The sequence below is a fragment of the Crinia signifera genome, chromosome 6 (assembly GCF_055691185.1).
Source record: "Crinia signifera chromosome 6, ASM5569118v1, whole genome shotgun sequence".
NCBI classification, from domain to species: domain Eukaryota; kingdom Metazoa; phylum Chordata; class Amphibia; order Anura; family Myobatrachidae; genus Crinia; species Crinia signifera.
The window spans coordinates 280600584-280619721 of NC_139222.1; the positions used below are offsets into that span (position 1 = coordinate 280600584).

At 49.3% G+C, this 19138-nt stretch overlaps 1 protein-coding gene across 3 annotated transcripts in view; it reads right to left on the reverse strand.

The window, feature by feature from the left end:
- CASP7 (caspase 7) overlaps window positions 1-19138 on the reverse strand; it is a 52100-nt gene that overhangs the window by 12882 nt on the left and 20080 nt on the right. For all 3 annotated transcript variants that reach the window (XM_083149772.1, XM_083149773.1, XM_083149774.1), the window contains 2 exons: window positions 3299-3435; window positions 1715-1843 (listed from right to left, as the gene is read on the reverse strand). In XM_083149772.1, the coding sequence (XP_083005898.1) occupies window positions 1715-1843; window positions 3299-3435 (266 nt within the window). The remainder of the gene's footprint in view (window positions 1-1714; window positions 1844-3298; window positions 3436-19138) is intronic.

A 19138-nucleotide genomic window follows, 5' to 3' on the forward strand; every position in this document is an offset into this window, starting at 1 on the left:
CCACATAACCACACCGCCAACACCTAGCCCACATAAGCACACCGCCAACACCTAGCACACATCACCACACCGCCAACACCTAGCCCACATACCACACCGCCAACACGTAGCCCACATAAGCACACCACCAACACCTAGCCCACATCACCACACCGCCAACACCTAGCCCACATACCACACCGCCAACACCTAGCCCACATATCACACCGCCAACACGTAGCCCACATAAGCACACCGCCAACACCTAGCCCACATCACCACACCGCCAACACCTAGCCCACATACCACACCGCCAACACCTAGCCCACATACCACACCGCCAACACCTAGCCCACATCACCACACCGCCAACACCTAGCCCACATAACCACAACATCTAGCCCACATAACCACACCGCCAACACCTAGCCCACATACCACACCGCCAACACCTAGCCCACATTACCACACCGCCAACACCTAGCCCACATCACCACACCGCCAACACCTAGCCCACATAACCACACCGCCAACACCTAGCCCACATACCACACCGCCAACACCTAGCCCACATAACCACACCGCCAACACCTAGCCCACATACCACACCGCCAACACCTAGCCCACATAACCATACCGCCAACACCTAGCCCACATCACCACACCGCCAACACCTAGCCCACATAACCACACCGCCAACACCTAGCCCACATAACCACACCGCCAACACCTAGCCCACATCACCACACCGCCAACACCTAGCCCACATACCACACCGCCAACACCTAGCCCACATACCACACCGCCAACACCTAGCCCACATACCACACCGCCAACACCTAGCCCACATAACCACACCGCCAACACCTAGCCCACATAACCACACCGCCAACACCTAGCCCACATCACCACACCGCCAACACCTAGCCCACATACCACACCGCCAACACCTAGCCCACATACCACACCGCCAACACCTAGCCCACATACCACACCGCCAACACCTAGCCCACATACCACACCGCCAACACCTAGCCCACATCACCACACCGCCAACACCTAGCCAACATACCACACCGCCAACACCTAGCCCACATCACCACACCGCCAACACCTAGCCCACATCACCAACACCTAGCCCACATCACCACACCTCCAACACCTAGCCCACATCACCACACCGTCAACACCTAGCCCACATCACCACACCGCCAACACCTAGCCCACATCACCACACCGCCAACACCTAGCCCACATCACCACACCGCCAACACCTAGCCCACATCACCACACCGCCAACACCTAGCCCACATACCACACCGCCAACACCTAGCCCACATCACCACACCGCCAACACCTAGCCCACATCACCACACCGCCAACACCTAGCCCACATCACCACACCGCCAACACCTAGCCCACATCACCACACCGCCAACACCTAGCCCACATACCACACCGCCAACACCTAGCCCACATCCCACACCGCCAACACCTAGCCCACATCCCACACCGCCAACACCTAGCCCACATCCCACACCGCCAACACCTAGCCCACATCACCACACCGCCAACACCTAGCCCACATACCACACCCCAGTACCCAGTCCACATATCCACACACACAAAACACCTAGTCAGCATAACTGCACCCCAAACCAACACAACACCCCCAAATCAGCTGTTTGTAGACCAATAACAGGTAGTCCTATTGGTCACCCCCGCATATATTTACCATTTTGCAGCAATGTTTCCATCTGCTCACAGTTCCGGTCATTGTATACCGTTACGTCAAATCCCAGAGTTTTGAAACATCGAAACAATTCACCGGCGTCTTTATCTGTCCCATTCCGTGTGCACATTCCTAAGAACATGATGAGATGAATCAATGTCATTCTAGATGAAGAACAGGGATGTGAGAGATACACTGTTCATGTCGGCTTCCAGGCCATTTGTCCGACACCACTGGGGGGAAAACAATGGCCTCCTTCATCATTCAAATAAGGGTGGACATTGGTCTTTCATGAAGCAGTGAAAAGAGTGGGGAAGTGAGACAGTGGAGAAGTAACCTATAGCAACCAGTCAGCTTGAGGTAACATTTTTCAAGTACCTTCTATAGAACTATATAGAGCAGCTGATTGGTTGCCACTGGCAACTTCTCCGCCACTCTGTTCACTGCTTCATTAATAGATCCCTGCGTACCTACACAGGCAGCATTTACTGTGAGCCAGTGACATCACTGAGAGGGCAGCCTATCCAGTCATTAGGAACCAGTGACATCACTGAGAGTGCGGCCTACCCAGTTACTAGGAACCAGTGACATCACTGAGAGTGCAGCCTATCCAGTCACTAGGAGCCAGTGACATCACTGGGAATGCAGTCTATCCAGTCATTAGGAGCCAGTGACATCACTGAGAGTGCGGCCTATCCAGTCACTAGGAACCAGTAACACCACTGAGAATGCAGTCTATCCAGTCATTAGGAGCCAGTGACATCACTGAGAGTGCGGCCTACCCAGTTTCTAGGAACCAGTGACATCACTGAGAGTGCAGCCTATCCAGTCACTAGGAGCCAATGACATCACTGGGAATGCAGCCTATCCAGTCACTAGGAGCCAGTGACATCACTGAGAGTGCGGCCTATCCAGTCACTAGGAGCCAGTGACACCACTGAGAGTGCAGCCTATCCAGTCACTAGGAGCCAGTGACATCACTGAGAGTGCAGCCTATCCAGTCACTAGGAACCAGTGACATCACTGAGAGTGCAGCCTACCCAGTTACTAGGAGCCAGTGACATCACTGAGAGTGCATCCTACCCAGTCACTGGTAGCCAGTGACATCACTAAGAGTGCAGCCTATCCAATCACTAGGAGCCAGTGACATCACTGAGAGTGCAGCCTATCGAGTCACTAGGAGCCAGTGACATCACTAAGAGTGCAGCCTATCCCGTCACTAGGAGCCAGTGACATCACTGAGAGTGCAGCCTATCCAGTCACTAGAAGCCAGTGACATCATTGAAAGTGCATCCTATCCAGTCACTCGGAGCCAGTGACATCATTGAGTGCAGCCTATCCAATCACTAGGAGCCAGTGACATCACTGAGAGTGCGGCCTATCCAGTCACTAGGTGCCAGTGACATCACTAAGAGAGCAGCCTATCCAGTTGGTAGGAGCCAGTGACATCACTAAACATGTAGCCTATCCCTCCCCTAGAAGCCAATGGCAGGAGGAGGGTAAGGATTCCGCTAAGTGGGCAAAACCTTGTGCCCAACTGGAAATGCCCCACGGTGTCTCCATGAAGCAACAGAAAAGTATTGTCACCTGTTTGTTCAGCAAAGTTCTTATTGTTAATGATAATGCATCTTCCGACTTTCCCATAACTCATCGTGTACTGGAACTCTGGGGTAACAATGCGGAAGTTCTGCTTCTCTGTCTTCTCTGGATCATTTTTCTTCTTTCTATTGGGAGAAGAAGCAGTAAATGAGAATTGTTGGCTTCCTGTCTTTGTGAAACGTTAGAATGACAATGCACAGAACCTTATGTAGTCAGAGAGCAGTGACAACAAAGAACAATAAAACGACGTGGTACAATGTAAAGACAATAACACACATGAAACATATTTCTGCACAGGTGATGGGGTGACAGTTATTCAGGATTGGTATTTATGTAAATAAGACGCTCGGAGAAGGTGCGTCACCCAGGACCTGGGTCGCTGACTGGCAATAGGAGGGGAATGTCCTAACAATCACCAGAAACCTTCCATAATAAAACAAGCCACCATCCTGATTTCTCTAATGTAAAAGACCGGCTTGGAAAAAACTATGCAAGCAAATAGTGTTTAGACCAGGAGTTAGCTGTGATTCCACTGAGCACAGCCGCACATACATACAGAGCTAGCTGTGATTCCATAGAGTACAGCCGCACATATATACAGAGCTAGCTGTGGTTCCATAGAGTATGGCCGCACATACATACAGAGCTAGCTGTGATATCACTGAGCACAGCCGCACATACATACAGAGTTAGCTGTGATTCCATAGAGTACAGCCGCACATACATACAGAGTTAGCTGTGATTCCATAGAGTACAGCCGCACATACATACAGAGTTAGCTGTGATTCCATAGAGTACAGCCGCACATACATACAGAGTTAGCTGTGATTCCATAGAGTACAGCCGCACATACATACAGAGCTAGCTGTGATTCCATAGAGTACAGCCGCACATACATACAGAGCTAGCTGTGATTCCATAGAGTACAGCCGCACATACATACAGAGCTAGCTGTGATTCCATAGAGTACAGCCGCACATACATACAGAGTTAGCTGTGATTCCATAGAGTACAGCCGCACATACATACAGAGCTAGCTGTGATTCCATAGAGTATGGCCGCACATACATACAGAGCTAGCTGTGTTTCCATAGAGTACAGCCGCACATACATACAGAGCTAGCTGTGATTCCATAGAGTACAGCCGCACATATATACAGAGCTAGCTGTGATTCCATAGAGTACAGCCGCACATACATACAGAGCTAGCTGTGATTCCATAGCGTACAGCCGCACATATATACAGAGCTAGCTGTGATTCCATAGAGTAACGCCGCACATACATACAGAGCTAGCTGTGGTTCCATAGAGTACAGCCGCACATATATAGAGCTAGTTGTGATTCCATAGAGTACAGCCGCACATACATACAGAGCTAGCTGTGATTCCATAGAGTACAGCCGCACATATATACAGAGCTAGCTGTGTTTCCATAGAGTACAGCTGCACATATATACAGAGCTAGCTGTGTTTCCATAGAGTACAGCCGCACATACATACAGAGCTAGCTGTGACTCCATAGAGTACAGCCGCACATACATACAGAGCTAGCTGTGATTCCATAGAGTACAGCCGCACATATATACAGAGCTAGCTGTGTTTCCATAGAGTACAGCCGCACATACATACAGATCTAGCTGTGATTCCATAGAGTACAGCCGCACATATATACAGAGCTAGCTGTGATTCCATAGAGTACAGCCGCACATATATACAGAGCTAGCTGTGGTTCCATAGAGTACAGCCGCACATACATACAGAGCTAGCTGTGATTCCATAGAGTACAGCCGCACATACATACAGAGCTAGCTGTGATTCCATAGAGTAACGCCGCACATACATACAGAGCTAGCTGTGATTCCATAGAGTACAGCCGCACATATATACAGAGCTAGCTGTGGTTCCATAGAGTATGGCCGCACATATATAGAGCTAGTTGTGATTCCACAGAGTACAGCCGCACATACATACAGAGCTAGCTGTGATTCCATAGAGTACAGCCGCACATACATACAGAGCTAGCTGTGTGTCCATAGAGTACAGCCGCACATACATGCAGAGCTAGCTGTGATTCCATAGAGTACAGCCGCACATATATACAGAGCTAGCTGTGGTTCCATAGAGTATGGCCGCACATATATAGAGCTAGTTGTGATTCCACAGAGTACAGCCGCACATACATACAGAGCTAGCTGTGATTCCATAGAGTACAGCCGCACATACATACAGAGCTAGCTGTGTGTCCATAGAGTACAGCCGCACATACATACAGAGCTAGCTGTGTGTCCATAGAGTACAGCCGCACATACATACAGAGCTAGCTGTGATTCCATAGAGTACAGCCGCACATATATACAGAGCTAGCTGTGATTCCATAGAGTACAGCCGCACATACATACAGAGCTAGCTGTGGTTCCATAGAGTACAGCCGCACATACATGCAGAGCTAGCTGTGATTCCATAGAGTACAGCCGCACATATATACAGAGCTAGCTGTGATTCCATAGAGTACAGCCGCACATATATACAGAGCTAGCTGCAATTCCATAGAGTACAGCCGCACATATATAGAGCTAGTTGTGATTCCACAGAGTACAGCCGCACATACATACAGAGCTAGCTGCAATTCCATAGAGTACAGCCGCACATATATACAGAGCTAGCTGCAATTCCATAGAGTACAGCCACACACATATACAGAGCTAGCTGTGATTCCATAGAGTACAGCCGCACATATATAGAGCTAGCTGTGTTTCCATAGAGTACAGCCGCACACATATAGACTACAGCTACAAGTGCACACACAGCAGGGCTGATTACCTGGGGTCGTCATTAAGCGGTACACCACTCTGCATCTGAAGGCAAGCTGTGTCTCCTGCGTGCTGGCACAGTTATATCTGGTCTCCAGGCCTGCCGGGAAGCGGACCATACTCAAGGCTGATGTATACTGAGCTGTACTGCTGTGGCGATAGCAGGCCCACAGGTCTCCCTGAGTCAGCAGTGTCCTGCTGGATATTTCTATGGGTACATTGAAACCCCTCTGTCCCTTCTCTGCTGGGTTTATTCAGACCTTACTGCTGACGGATCACTAATTCAGACCCTCGCCATTCACAGTGCAACACAAAGCACACACTTTGCATTTCACATGTGTGTGCGTGTAATCCCCCCTCTCTGCAAATATTCACATGTCAACTGAACGTGCGTGTAAGCCCCCTCTCCTATTATATTATTATCACTGAGCAACAAAGACCCAGTATGTGGCAAGATGTTTGATTGCAGAGCTGACAATCTTACAGCGTACAAGCAGAGTCAGCCATGTGTATATATACACAGAATCTGAGGTATAACAAGGGACAAAGTCAATGATTTCCTCCAGAATGTTTTTAGCCATAGGCTTATATATGTAACCTGTCCCCTACAGAGAGCGGAGGCGGCCATTACTATGCAGCCGGAGATATCAGCGAGGCACCTCATGAGGCGCTGGTTCCTGATGTCATGCGGCATTATACGGGCTTCAACTGACAAAATGGCTCCCCTTATATGCGGATACAATGCTCCACATGCAATATGGTAATAAACATGTGGAAAGTGTATTATAGATACACAAGGCCGGCACCACCATCCAGTGACCTATGACAGCCATGTCCAAACTATGGCCTCTCCAGCTGTTGTGCAACTACAAGTCCCATCATGCCTTGCCACAGCTTTGCTATTAGGGAATGCTAAATCTATGGCAAGGCATGCTGGGATGTGTAGTTTCACAACAGCTGTCACCTAGGGTGCCAATGGTTAGGCCTGAAAAGCAGTATAACTAATATAGGGGTCTATCCATGAAACAGTGACGAGAGTAGAATTAGGCCGGTGGAGAAGTTGCCCATGGCAACCAATCAGCTTTGAGGTAAAATGTATCAAAGTGCATTATATAAAATGATAGGTCAAAGCTGATTGGTTGCCATAGGCAACTGCGTCACTCTTTTAACTGCTACATGAATAGACCCCAGATGGTCAGTAAAACATTTGTCTGACTATACAGAATATCACAGGAGGAGGACTCGCGCCTAGTTAATAAGTTCAATAATTTACAGTGATAAGTCACTGTATAAACCCAATGCCGGTTGGGTGCGTCACTGCTCACTGGGGTCTGACACTCGCAACCAGGAGCCAAAATAAATCACATAAAGCATTTCAAGCTGCGAGGCCAGGTCAGGCGTTAGCGGCCATCGCTCTCACGCACCATACAATACTTGTACAAGAGATCTGTGTTACTGTAAAACAATGACATCCTCTATTCTATTCAGCAAGGCGCTTCCTCTGCAGCTCACAGAAACCACCTCGGATTCAGCACCTTGCAGCTTCTGCTGCAAGGGCATAATGAACAATCATCAGAACGAAACACTACATAAATATAATATATAAACATAAATAAGGACACCTCACAAAAGTGACGTGAAATTGCTCTGCTTTATTCTGTCAATAAAGCAGTACGGTCGCGGAAGAAAGAACGGTCAGCCAATCAGAGTGAGAAATAAGTCTACTCAGTGTCCTGATAGAGTGAGCGTACCTCACCAGTGCAGCAAGATGGCTGCTGGGCCTTCCCGCCAACCACTCCTAAAGCCCACAAAATGGCTGACCAAAATAGGAGGGACGGAAATATTACCATGCGTTTTGCACATTAAATTAATCAGCAGACTCCTGGTGCGTTCTAGTCGCATCTTTGGCCAAAAAAGAGACGCAGGCGGAGTTACACGGGACCTGATGACACACTCGCACCAGCGTTGCGTATTGAGGATAGATGTATAAGGACACAACTGTATTACACAGCAAGAATGTTTGTCTTTCAGCCGCTGTCCCCAAATATATAAACTTACTTTCACATAGGATATAAGTATATTATACTCGAGTGAAGCCGGCGTTAGCCTGCAGAGCTCTCCATTGGGTATAATATCACAGTTCTGCGCTGGCACACACACAGAATAAAGGGAGCACATTAACCTTTAACATTAACCTTTACCCACATAATCACCAACCTTTCTCCTACAACCAATTCTCCTCTGATACAGGAGAACACCGGAGAGCTGGGATTTCACCGCCAGGCGCAAAGCAGGAAGGAATCGAAAAATGCTAGAGTACAATGGTCTCTGACCTGCAGCTGTTGAATGCGGGTATAACCCAATAATGGCACCTGGGGCCAGGGCCGCATTCCATAGTTTTATGTGTAATGGTCTCGGAATGAACGCATAGAAAAGCCGGAATGTTCCAGATACGTGTAACTCAGAAACATCGCCACGCTATGTGTGTGTGTATGCATGTGTGTGTATACACAGTTGTGCTCATAAGTTTACATACCCTAGTAGAATTTGCGATTTTCTGGCCATTTGTCAGAGAATATGAATAACTCACAAACTGTTCTCTCACTCATGGTTAGTGGTTGGGTGAAGCCATTTATTGTCACACAACTGTGTTTACTCTTTTTTAGTCATAATGACAACCGAAACTACCCAAATGACCCCGATCAAAACTTTTCATACCCTGGAGATTTGGGCCTGATAACATGTACACAAGTTGACACAAACGGGTTTGAATGGCTACTAAAGGTAACCATCCTCACTTGTGATCTGTTTGCTTGTAATCAGTGTGTGTGTATAAAAGGTCAGTGAGTTTCTGGTCTCCTGAAAGACCCTTGCATTTTTCATCCAGTGCTGCACTGTTTCAAACTTGCTGGATATGGAGAGAGAGAGAGCTGTGAAAACAGAGATTGGAGGTAGGGGCAGAAAAGGACTGGGGGGCTGGCGTGGAGAGTTTGTGGGTTAAAAACTGTCACAGCTCAAAGCAAAAGTATATGTATTAGTACAGTAATAAATCACCTTTGCAGAGCTAGTAGAGTGTGGTCTGCTGTAGGTATACCACCGGCAACTGTCAATACGCAGCTAACATGAGAATTGGAACCTCGCAAAAATGCATCGGATAAAAATGAGCGTTACAAAACAATTTCGGGTACTCTTTACCTAGAACGGCGCCCGTCGCGGGCATCGCGGGTACATTTATGCCTGCCCGCGACGCGACCGACGCGATGCCCGCGATTTTCCCATTGAAAACCATGTTAAACCTGAAAAATCGCGTCGGTCGCGTCGCGGCCGGCCATAAACGTACCCGCGATGCCCGCGACGCGATGCTCCCGATTTCCCATAGGAAGCAATGTTAAAAGCCGCGATGGACCCGATTTTAGTGTTAAATGCCTCAATCCACCCGATTTGGCCATAGGAATCAATGTTAAATGGGCTACAGAGCCCATTAACCCTTAAATGTCCCCCCAAATTTTTAACGCCACCCCACGATCAACGCCAACCCGAAGCGTGTACGCGTCCTCCGACCTTTTCATGCCCTACTATCCACGTCGGCGTGGTGTGAGAATAGAATAGTGTGGCGAGCGCAGCGAGCCACCGAGCCCGAAGCGTGGCGAGCGGACGCGGATACCTTCACAGGTAAGCGCGTCCCCTCGCGGGCTTCACAGGTGTCCGTGGCCACGCGGACACCTGTGAAGCCCGCGAGGGGACGCGTATAACTGTGAAGGTATCCGCGTCCCCTCGCGGGGCTCGCTGCGCTCGCCACGCTTCGGGCTCGGTGGCTCGCTGCGCTCGCCACACTATTCTATTCTCAACTCCACGCCGACGTGGATAGTAGGGCATGAAAAGGTCGTAGGACGCGTACCGCCGCCCCTCGCGGGCTCGCTGCGCTCGCCACGCTTCGGGTTGGCGTGGATCGTGGGGTGGCGTACAAAAATTGGGGGGACATTTAAGGGTTAATTGGGGCTATTTGGGCTCTGTAGCCCATTTAACATTGATTCCTATGGGAAAATCGCGGGCATTGAGGCATTTAACGCTAAAATCGCGGTCAATCAGGCTTTTTAACATTGTTCTCTATGGGAAAATCGCGGTAATCGCGGGTACCCGATTTTGATGTACCCGCGATTTACCCGCGATTACCGCGATTTTACCCGCGATGCCCGCGATTTCAATCGTGGGCGCCGTTCTAGGTAAAGAGTACCCAATTTCGACCCTCCAGAGAAATGCTGCAATGTACGTGATGGAATAATCTTGTCCTTTAACTCAAATCTCCTCACCAGCCCCCATTCCATTATACTGGGCTTGGTCTCTTCCTACATTTGTAGGATAGTTTTTAAAGGGGATCTAAAAAAAGGTAAAAAAGTTGAGAATGCAGTCTGTTAAGCTGCTGTGACGTCTTTCTGTGTAGGAATCCAACCATCCATGCAGTACATTTCTGCACGGCAAGACAGCAAAGCTGGGCTGTGATTGGCTCTCCAGAATCTAGAGATGCACTTACCTCCTGGCAGGATGAGCCGGCAGAGTGGTAAATAGCATGGTGGTCATTCTAGCAGAAGGCTAAAATCAACCCGAAAATGAAGATTCTACTGGGTGCTCCAACTTACTGGAATGAATCCTGATGCTTGATGTACAGTAGCACCTGTCACCTCTATAGCAGTATCCATGGTAACAGAGAACAATGCAAACTACTGTACAATACAGTCAGGTAAGCAAACAGAGCGGGAACAAAGGGAGGATTAGCAATACAAGGTTATCTGAGCTATAGACAGATGGCACTGTGGCCCCCATAAAATTTCACGTGTCCCTTCTGTTGTTTTTTTTTTTTACATACAAGCATCCAAATCAGCATCTGACCCCATTTGTGTTAGATTTGAGGGGCTGACATAGCGATGGGAAAATATGAAGAATGAAGATCCGGTTCAGCGTTAGGCAGCTGAGAACGAGACTTGGAGAGGTTAAGGGGCAGATTGCCAATGATTGATATTGTATTTATTAATCTTAAATAGTGCACCAGGCAATCAGATCTCAACTGTCCTAACTGACATTTTTCAAGCTGATTGGCTGGAGCACCTTTCAAAATCAGTGACAAGTGGAAAAAAGATCACTTTGTCCAATAAGGTGTTGGACGATAATCGTTACGGTTTTGCCAATTCCGATGGGTCAGCTCAGGACGACATGGACTGGAGAAGTGGTAAAGTGGAAGGTGACGATAATGCATAAGCCAATCAGCTCCTAACTGTCAAGTTACAGACCGGGTTTGAAAAATAACAGGGGCAGGGAAGTCTGGATTGGGGGGGATAGTTCCCTTTAAAACTTTACTTCCAGGATTCACACGGGGAACTTTGTTACCTCTTCTTGTCAATTTTGGAGATGCAAACAGACAATACCCCCGAGTAGTAATCTCCTGGTCATCCAATGAAGGTTCTAGGAGTTTCCAGTGAAATAATCACCTGCCTGTACTGGCCAGATCTCGCTGCACCTGCTCACACCACTCTGAGCCAGGAGGCTGCTGGACAGAGGGCTCCACATCCTCCTAGACCACCAGGGAAGAGGTACAATCCCCTCCTCTGGCCAGTAGCAATATCCAGCAGCCCCAGTTCCTGCATCCAGCAACTGCTTCCCGGTGACTCAGAGCCGCTGGCCATTCTCAGATAAGGTATTTATAGCCGATACATTATCTAAAGTCAAGGTTTGTATAAGGCAGGGTGACACCATGACCAATCTGCAGCCAACCACTGGTGTTAAGGTGCCCACACACTTGTGAGATATTGCATACAATCATTCCATTTCGACCACATCTGGCCAATAAATTGAATGATTGTATGTATTTTTAAGGGGCCATTCGAGGCGATGCGCGGGCACGCTGTCGAATGTTGCGTCGATAGATATGTGCTGCAGGGGGCCGGAGGGAACGCTGGCGGTGTGGAAGAGGACACAGTGGGGGAGTGGGAGAACATACTCACATGTGCTGAGCCTTCTTAGCCTCAGAGGGCGGGTGGCGGGGCAGTGGAGTATGGTGTAGCACTAGCATTACGCTATCGGTCGGCCGGGGGTCAGCGGTGGCGGAAGAATTGTTTAAAACACTGGGCTGCCCTCTGATTAGCTGAGCTCTCTCAGCCAATCAGAGGGCAGCGCAGTGTTTTAAACAATTCGCCCACCACCGCTGACCCGCGCCACCCGCTGGCGTTATGCTAGCGCTACACTATACTCCACCGCCCTCTGCCCGCCGTCTTCCAGCACCCGATGTGCCATCGCAAGATGGTATGCGACATCGGTTGCTGAAAGGGCACCCAAAGATGTGATTAGATGCGATAAGACATTGCATTGCATCAGATCTGATCGCATAAGTGTATGGGCACCATAACAGTCAGAGGTCACATTCAGCTCCAGAGAGAGGCTGGCTACTCAATTAAACACTTCCCAGGTCATCCAGCAGGTGCACAGGTGTCCTCACTAATCACTGACACATTTCCCAGGTCACCCGGCAGGAGCGCAGGTGTCCTCACTAATCACTGACACATTTCCAAGGTCACCCAGCAGGAGCACAGGTGTCCTCACTAATCACTGACACATTTCCCAAGTCACCCGGCAGGAGCACAGGTGTCCTCCCTAATCACTGACACATTTCCAAGGTCACCCAGCAGGAGCACAGGTGTCCACACTAATCACTGGCACATTTCCCAGGTCACCCGGCAGGAGCACAGGTGTCCTCACTAATCACTGACACATTTCCCAGGTCACCTGGCAGGAGCACAGGTGTCCTCACTAATCACGGACACATTTTGAAAGATCCACAGGTGGAGATAATTATTTCAGTTGCGATTCTGTGATGAGACCTGGAAAACATGCACCATTTCCAGAGGACCGAGTTTGAGAACCACTGCATTACAAGATGGAAACCTTTTAGCACAATGAGGTGTGCAGAGAGGCCCACACGCGGGGGCGCACTACGCGTTCTCTCCCTGTATTAGTTTCTCCTTCATAGCTGATTGTGCAAACGCTGATGTTTATCTGCACATTTCTGCTCTAAGATTAGATCATTGCATTAACATTCTTCTAGGAAGCGCCTGTTCCCGAAATGTGGCCCCGTTCTGCATCAGCAAACCTAGAAGGTGCATCATGCCGTGTTTTATGGGAGCTCAGGAATCTGTACAAACCGGTCACTGATCATGTAAATATGGTTATTAGTAAAATGTAAATAATTGTATCTGGGGTATACTTATTACATTCCGCATTTTTAAGGCAGTCGTGAAAATATCTCCCATAATCGCAGACATTTCAATATCCTCGTCCCAGTGCTGGGAGGACACAGCGCCCGAAAACAAATCTTGTAACAGTACACAAACATCTGGGTACAAACATGCAGCCAGATGCAGCTGGGTACAAACCCCTATTTGTCGGGTTCCGTGATTTTTAATTACCGGCCTGGCTCTTTCAGCCTGGTGCTGGTTATGGCTGTGGGGGGAACCCCACGCTGATTTTTTCTTTTTCTTTTTTTTTTTTTGGTACTTCTGTAGTTTCACGGCGCCAGCATGGCGCCGTGCTACTTCCGGGTTCTACGCTCGCCACAAACTATGTTAAAAAAAGTAACAACGCCATGCCATCATGAATAGTACATACCTCCACTATCCATGTTGGCATGGAGTTGACTTTAAATAGCGTGGCGAGCGTAGCGAGCCACCGAGCCCACAGAGTGGGCGAGCGAAGTGAGCCCCGCAAGGGGACTCAGACGCACGGTGCCATGCTGGCGCCGTGAAACTACGCAAGTACCTTTTTTGGTACTTATGGAGTATCACGGCTCCCACGATGGGCATCGTATGCCAAAAAATCGCATCGCATGCGATTTGATCGCATACGATTTTGCACTGAAAAGCATCCAAATGCATTGGAATTAGTATTAAACATGTTCAATGGCCCCCAACTTGTATTTTTGAGGCTGTACCACCCCCACTATCAACGCGAACCCGAAGCGTGGTGAGCACAGCGAGCCCGCGAGGTGCGGCGGTACGCGTCCTACGACCTTTTCATACCCCCACTATCCACGTCGGCGTGGAGTTGAGAATAGAAAGTGTGGCGAGCGCAGCGAGCCCGAAGCGTGGCGAGCCCCGCGAGGGGACGCGGATACCTTCACAGGTATCCGCGTCCCCTCACGGGCTTCACAGGTATCCACGTCCCCTCACGGGCTTCACAGGTGTCCGCGTCCCCTCGCCACGCTTCGGGCTCGGTGGCTCGCTGCGCTCGCCACACTTTCTATTCTCAACTCCACGCCGACGTGGATAGTGGGGGTATGAAAAGGTCGTAGGACGCGTACCACCGCCCCTCGCGGGCTCGCTGCGCTCGCCACGCTTCGGGTTCGCGTTGATAGTGGGGGTGGTACAGCCTCAAAAATGCCAGTTGGGGGCCATTGAACATGTTTAATACTAATTCCAATGCATTTGGATGCTTTTCAGTGCAAAATCGTATGCGATCGCATACGATCAAATCGCATGCGATTGCATACGATTTTGTCAAAAAACGGCCAAAATCGGTAAAAATCGTATCGCATCGCATGCCATCGCATGCCACTATATATGGCATGCGATGGCATGCGATGGGAGCCATGATACCTCACAAGTACCCCTTTTTTTTACACCTTGAAGCTTGCACGGATCTGACTGATTCGTGCAGACTGCCTCCACTAATTCGTTTTAGCGGCTGTATATACGGCTGTTAATACGAATTACTACAACATCGGAGGGTTACAAAGTAGTCGTATAAGACTGCTTTGTAAATCCCCCTCCGGTACACGACTTTGTATACGGCTGAAACAGCCGTATGCAGTCGTAGGAAAAATACTAATACAAAATTCTAGGTTTTTCATATCAGTAAATTAATGTTTTCGGATAGGCTTTAAAAACGCTGGTTTCATGTGATATCCGACAATTATTTCCTTGATGAATATACACTTTAAACCTGTGGCTCTCTTTACAAATCCTGACAACTGTGGCATTTGCATATTTCCGCACAGCTGCTGTGTACAAATTTGCACCTGCAGCGGTATTGATGTAAAGCTCTGAAACAGGACAACTAATAACAAGGCAACACTGCGCCATCTTGTGGCCATGCTTCATATTACTTGTAAATCAGTAGATATCTGATGAAACATAAGTTTTGAAAGTTAATGGTCCACTTAAAATAAATGTAAATCATTGTCCCTCCTTTTGTGGGCTTGTCACATGGATGAGTTTATTTACTAAGCGATATAAAACCAAAATGGGTACTTGTTTCCTAGAACGGCGCCCCGATTTCTAGGTACGCTAACGTAGGGAAATCGCATCGGCCATTATAGCGGCATGCGATGCAGTTTTTTTTATGTAATTTCTTCAATGCTGTGTGTGCCCCACTGTATTGCATCGTACCTCCCGCAAAATCGCATGCGATCGCATGCGATTTTATAGGGTGTGCAATGCCATTACATTAGCTATACAATATCATTGTTCATCCTAAAAAGAGGTTTTACGCATCCCCCCACTATCCACGCCACCCCGAAGCGTGGTGAATGCAACGAGCCCCGCGAGGGGCGGCGGAATGCGTCCTCCGCCGTTTTCATACCCCCACTATCCATGTCGGCATGGAGTTCACTTTATATAGTGTGGCGAGCGCAGCGAGCCCCGCGAGGGGACGCGGAATACATGTAAAGTAATACGCGTCCGCTCGCCACGCTTCGGGCTCGGTGACTAGCCATACTATATAAGATCAACTCCACGTCGACGTGGATAGTTGGGGTATGAAAAGGTCGGAGGATGCGTAGCGCCGCCCCTCGCGGGCTCGCTGCGCTCGCCACACTTCGGGTTGGCGTTCATAGTGGGGGTGGCGTAGGGGTGCATTTAACATTGTAAGTCCCCATTAGGGTGCTTGTACAATTAAAAATCGTTTAGGGGCTTATACAATTTAAAATCGCATTGGGTGTATGGCATGCGATGCGATTATATGTCGTACAACTTAATATCGTGGGCGCCGTGCAAGGAAACAAGTAGCCAAAATTATTTTACTTACACACAAAGCCATAAACCAAACTACACCAACATACATATCTTCTCTTATCTCAAAGTATCTTCCAACCCGACCTCTACGCTCCTCCAAGATCTGCGTCTCTCATCCACACTCATTACTCGCTCCCATTCCCGACTGCAGGACTTTCTTTGGGCTGCACCCACTCTGTGGAATGCCCTCCCAAGCACAATAAGACTCTCCTCCAGTCTCCTAACCTACAAACGTTCCCTGAAAACTCACCTCTTCAGGGAGCTTACCACATTCCAGTCACTTAACCTTCATATACCGTTCCTGTCTAATCACATCACCACTGTACAGGCCACACGTCCTCTCTATTTCATTTTCACATGTTCCATCCTCCTGACCCCTGGCAAAACTGCTGGGTCACCGTATCATACAGCACACCAGGAACCTTTGCATTCTGGTGGAATTAATGCAATAAAGAATATCTATCCTTATGGATCAATGCCTATTTCCCTATAGATTGTAAGCTTGCCAGCAGGGCCCTCATACCTCTATGTCAGTTTGTTACTACCCAGGTTGTTTTATCACTGTCTCCTAGTGTAATGCGCAATGGAATATGCTGCACTATATAAGAAACTGTTAATAAATAAATAATAAATACAATAGTAAATGACCGCCAAGGAGACACAAAGGAGGCCGCTGCTGTAGAGGATTATATAAACCTTCTAGTACAATGTATCATAATGTAATAATTTCATTCATCTGTAGGTGGGTTATTTTATTTGACTGCTCCAAAATTCCTCCTAATTGGTGTTCAGTCTTTCCATTTATCTACAGCATGACCTATGAATGCTGCATCAGCCAATTATTACTTGTACAGTCCTTTATGTCATAAATAAGACTCTACTGCCATCTAAAGGTGAAAATCATAACTGTTGTTTTGGTCATATTTTCGGTACTCTTTACCTAGCACGGCGCCCATCGCGGTCATCGCGGGCATTGAATGCACTAAAAAATCGGGTGCGACGCGACCGACGCGATGCCCGCGATTTCCCATAGGGACCAATGTTAAATTTCTCAATTGACCCGATTTTTCTGTTCAATGCCTCAATTGACACGATTTTTCCATAGGAATCAATGTTAAATGGCCCACAGAGGCCAAATAGACACCCTGAAGTGTGAAATGGCCCCCACAATTGTTAACGCCACCCCACAATCAACGTGAACCCGAAGCGTGGCGAGCGCAGCGAGCCCGCGAGGGGCGGCGGTACGCGTCCTACGACCTTTTTATACCCCCACTATCCACGTCGGCGTGGAGTTGAGAATAGAATAGTGTGGCGAGCGCAGCGAGCCACGGAGCCCGAAGCGTGGCGAGCGCAGCGAGCCCCGCGAGGGGACGAGGATACCTGTGAAGCCCGCGAAGGGACGCGTTTACCTGTGAAGGTATCCGCGTCCCCTCGCGGGGCTCGCTGCGCTCGCCACGCTTCGGGCTCGGTGGCTCGCCACACTATTCTATTCTCAACTCCACGCCGACGTGGATAGTGGGGGTATGAAAAGGTCGTAGGACGCGTACCGCCGCGCTCGCCACTCTTCGGGTTCACGTTGATCGTGGGGTGGCGTTAACAATTGGGGGGACCATTTCACACTTCAGGGTGCCTATTTGGCCTCTGTGGGCCCTTTAACATTGTTTCCAATGGAAAAATCGTGTCAATTGAGGCATTGAACAGTAAAATCGGGTCAATTAAGAAATTTAACATTGATCCCTATGGGAAATCGCGGGCATCGCGTCGGTCGCGTCGCACCCGATTTTTAGTGCATTCAATGGCCGCGATGGCCGCGATGCCCGCGATTTTTTTACCTGCGATGCCCACGATCAAAATCGTGGGCGCCGTGCTAGGTAAAGAGTACCATATTTTCATTATTCCTGCGGTAGGAAAGAGTCTGACCCTCTGGATAGAACACCCAGTGCTGGTTATGGTATTGTCAGAACAGAGTGAGGCATAGAAGGCAGGAGACAGGAGGAGGGAGGCGGCACAGAAGGAGGCAGGCGGCATAGAAGGCAGGAGACATAGGAGAAAGGTGACAAAAAAGGCGAGAGACAGGAGGCACAGGAGGAGGGAGGCCCTGAAAACAGGAGACAGGAGGCACAGAAGGCAGGAGACAGGAGGCACAGGAGGAGGGAGGCGGCATAGAAGGCAGGAGACATAGGAGAAAGGTGACAAAAAAGGGCGAGAGACAGGAGGTACAGAAGGCACAGAAGGCAGGAGGTACTGAAGGCAGGAGACAAGAGGCACAGGAGACGCAGGAGGAGGGAGGCACAGAAGGCAGGAGGTACAGGAGGCACAGGAGGATGGAGATAGGAGGCACAGAAGGCAGGAGGTACAGGAGGCACAGAAGGCAGGAGGTACAGAAGGCAGGAGGTACAGGAGGCACAGAAGGCAGGAGGTACAGAAGGCAGGAGACAGGAGGAGGGAGGCACAGAAGGCAGGAGATGTAGGATAAAGTTGACAAAAAAGGCATGAGACAGGAGGCACAGGAGGCAGGAGACACAGGAGGAGGGAGGTACAGGAGGCACAGAAGGCAGGAGGTACAGGAGGCACAGAAGGCAGGAGGCACAGAAGGCAGGATGCACAGAAGGCAGGATGCACAGAAGGCAGGAGGTAAAGGAGGCACAGTAGGCAGGAGGTACAGGAGGCACAGAAGGCAGGAGGTACAGGAGGCACAGAAGGCAGGAGGTACAGGAGGCACAGAAGGCAGGAGGCACAGAAGGCAGGAGGCACAGTAGGCAGGAGGTACAGGAGGCACAGAAGGCAGGAGGTACAGGAGGCACAGAAGGCAGGAGGTACAGGAGCCACAGAAGGCAGGAGGTACAGGAGGCACAGAAGGCAGGAGGTACAGGAGGCACAGAAGGCAGGAGGTACAGGAGGCACAGAAGGCAGGAGGTACAGCAGGCACAGAAGGCAGGAGGTACAGGAGGCACAGAAGGCAG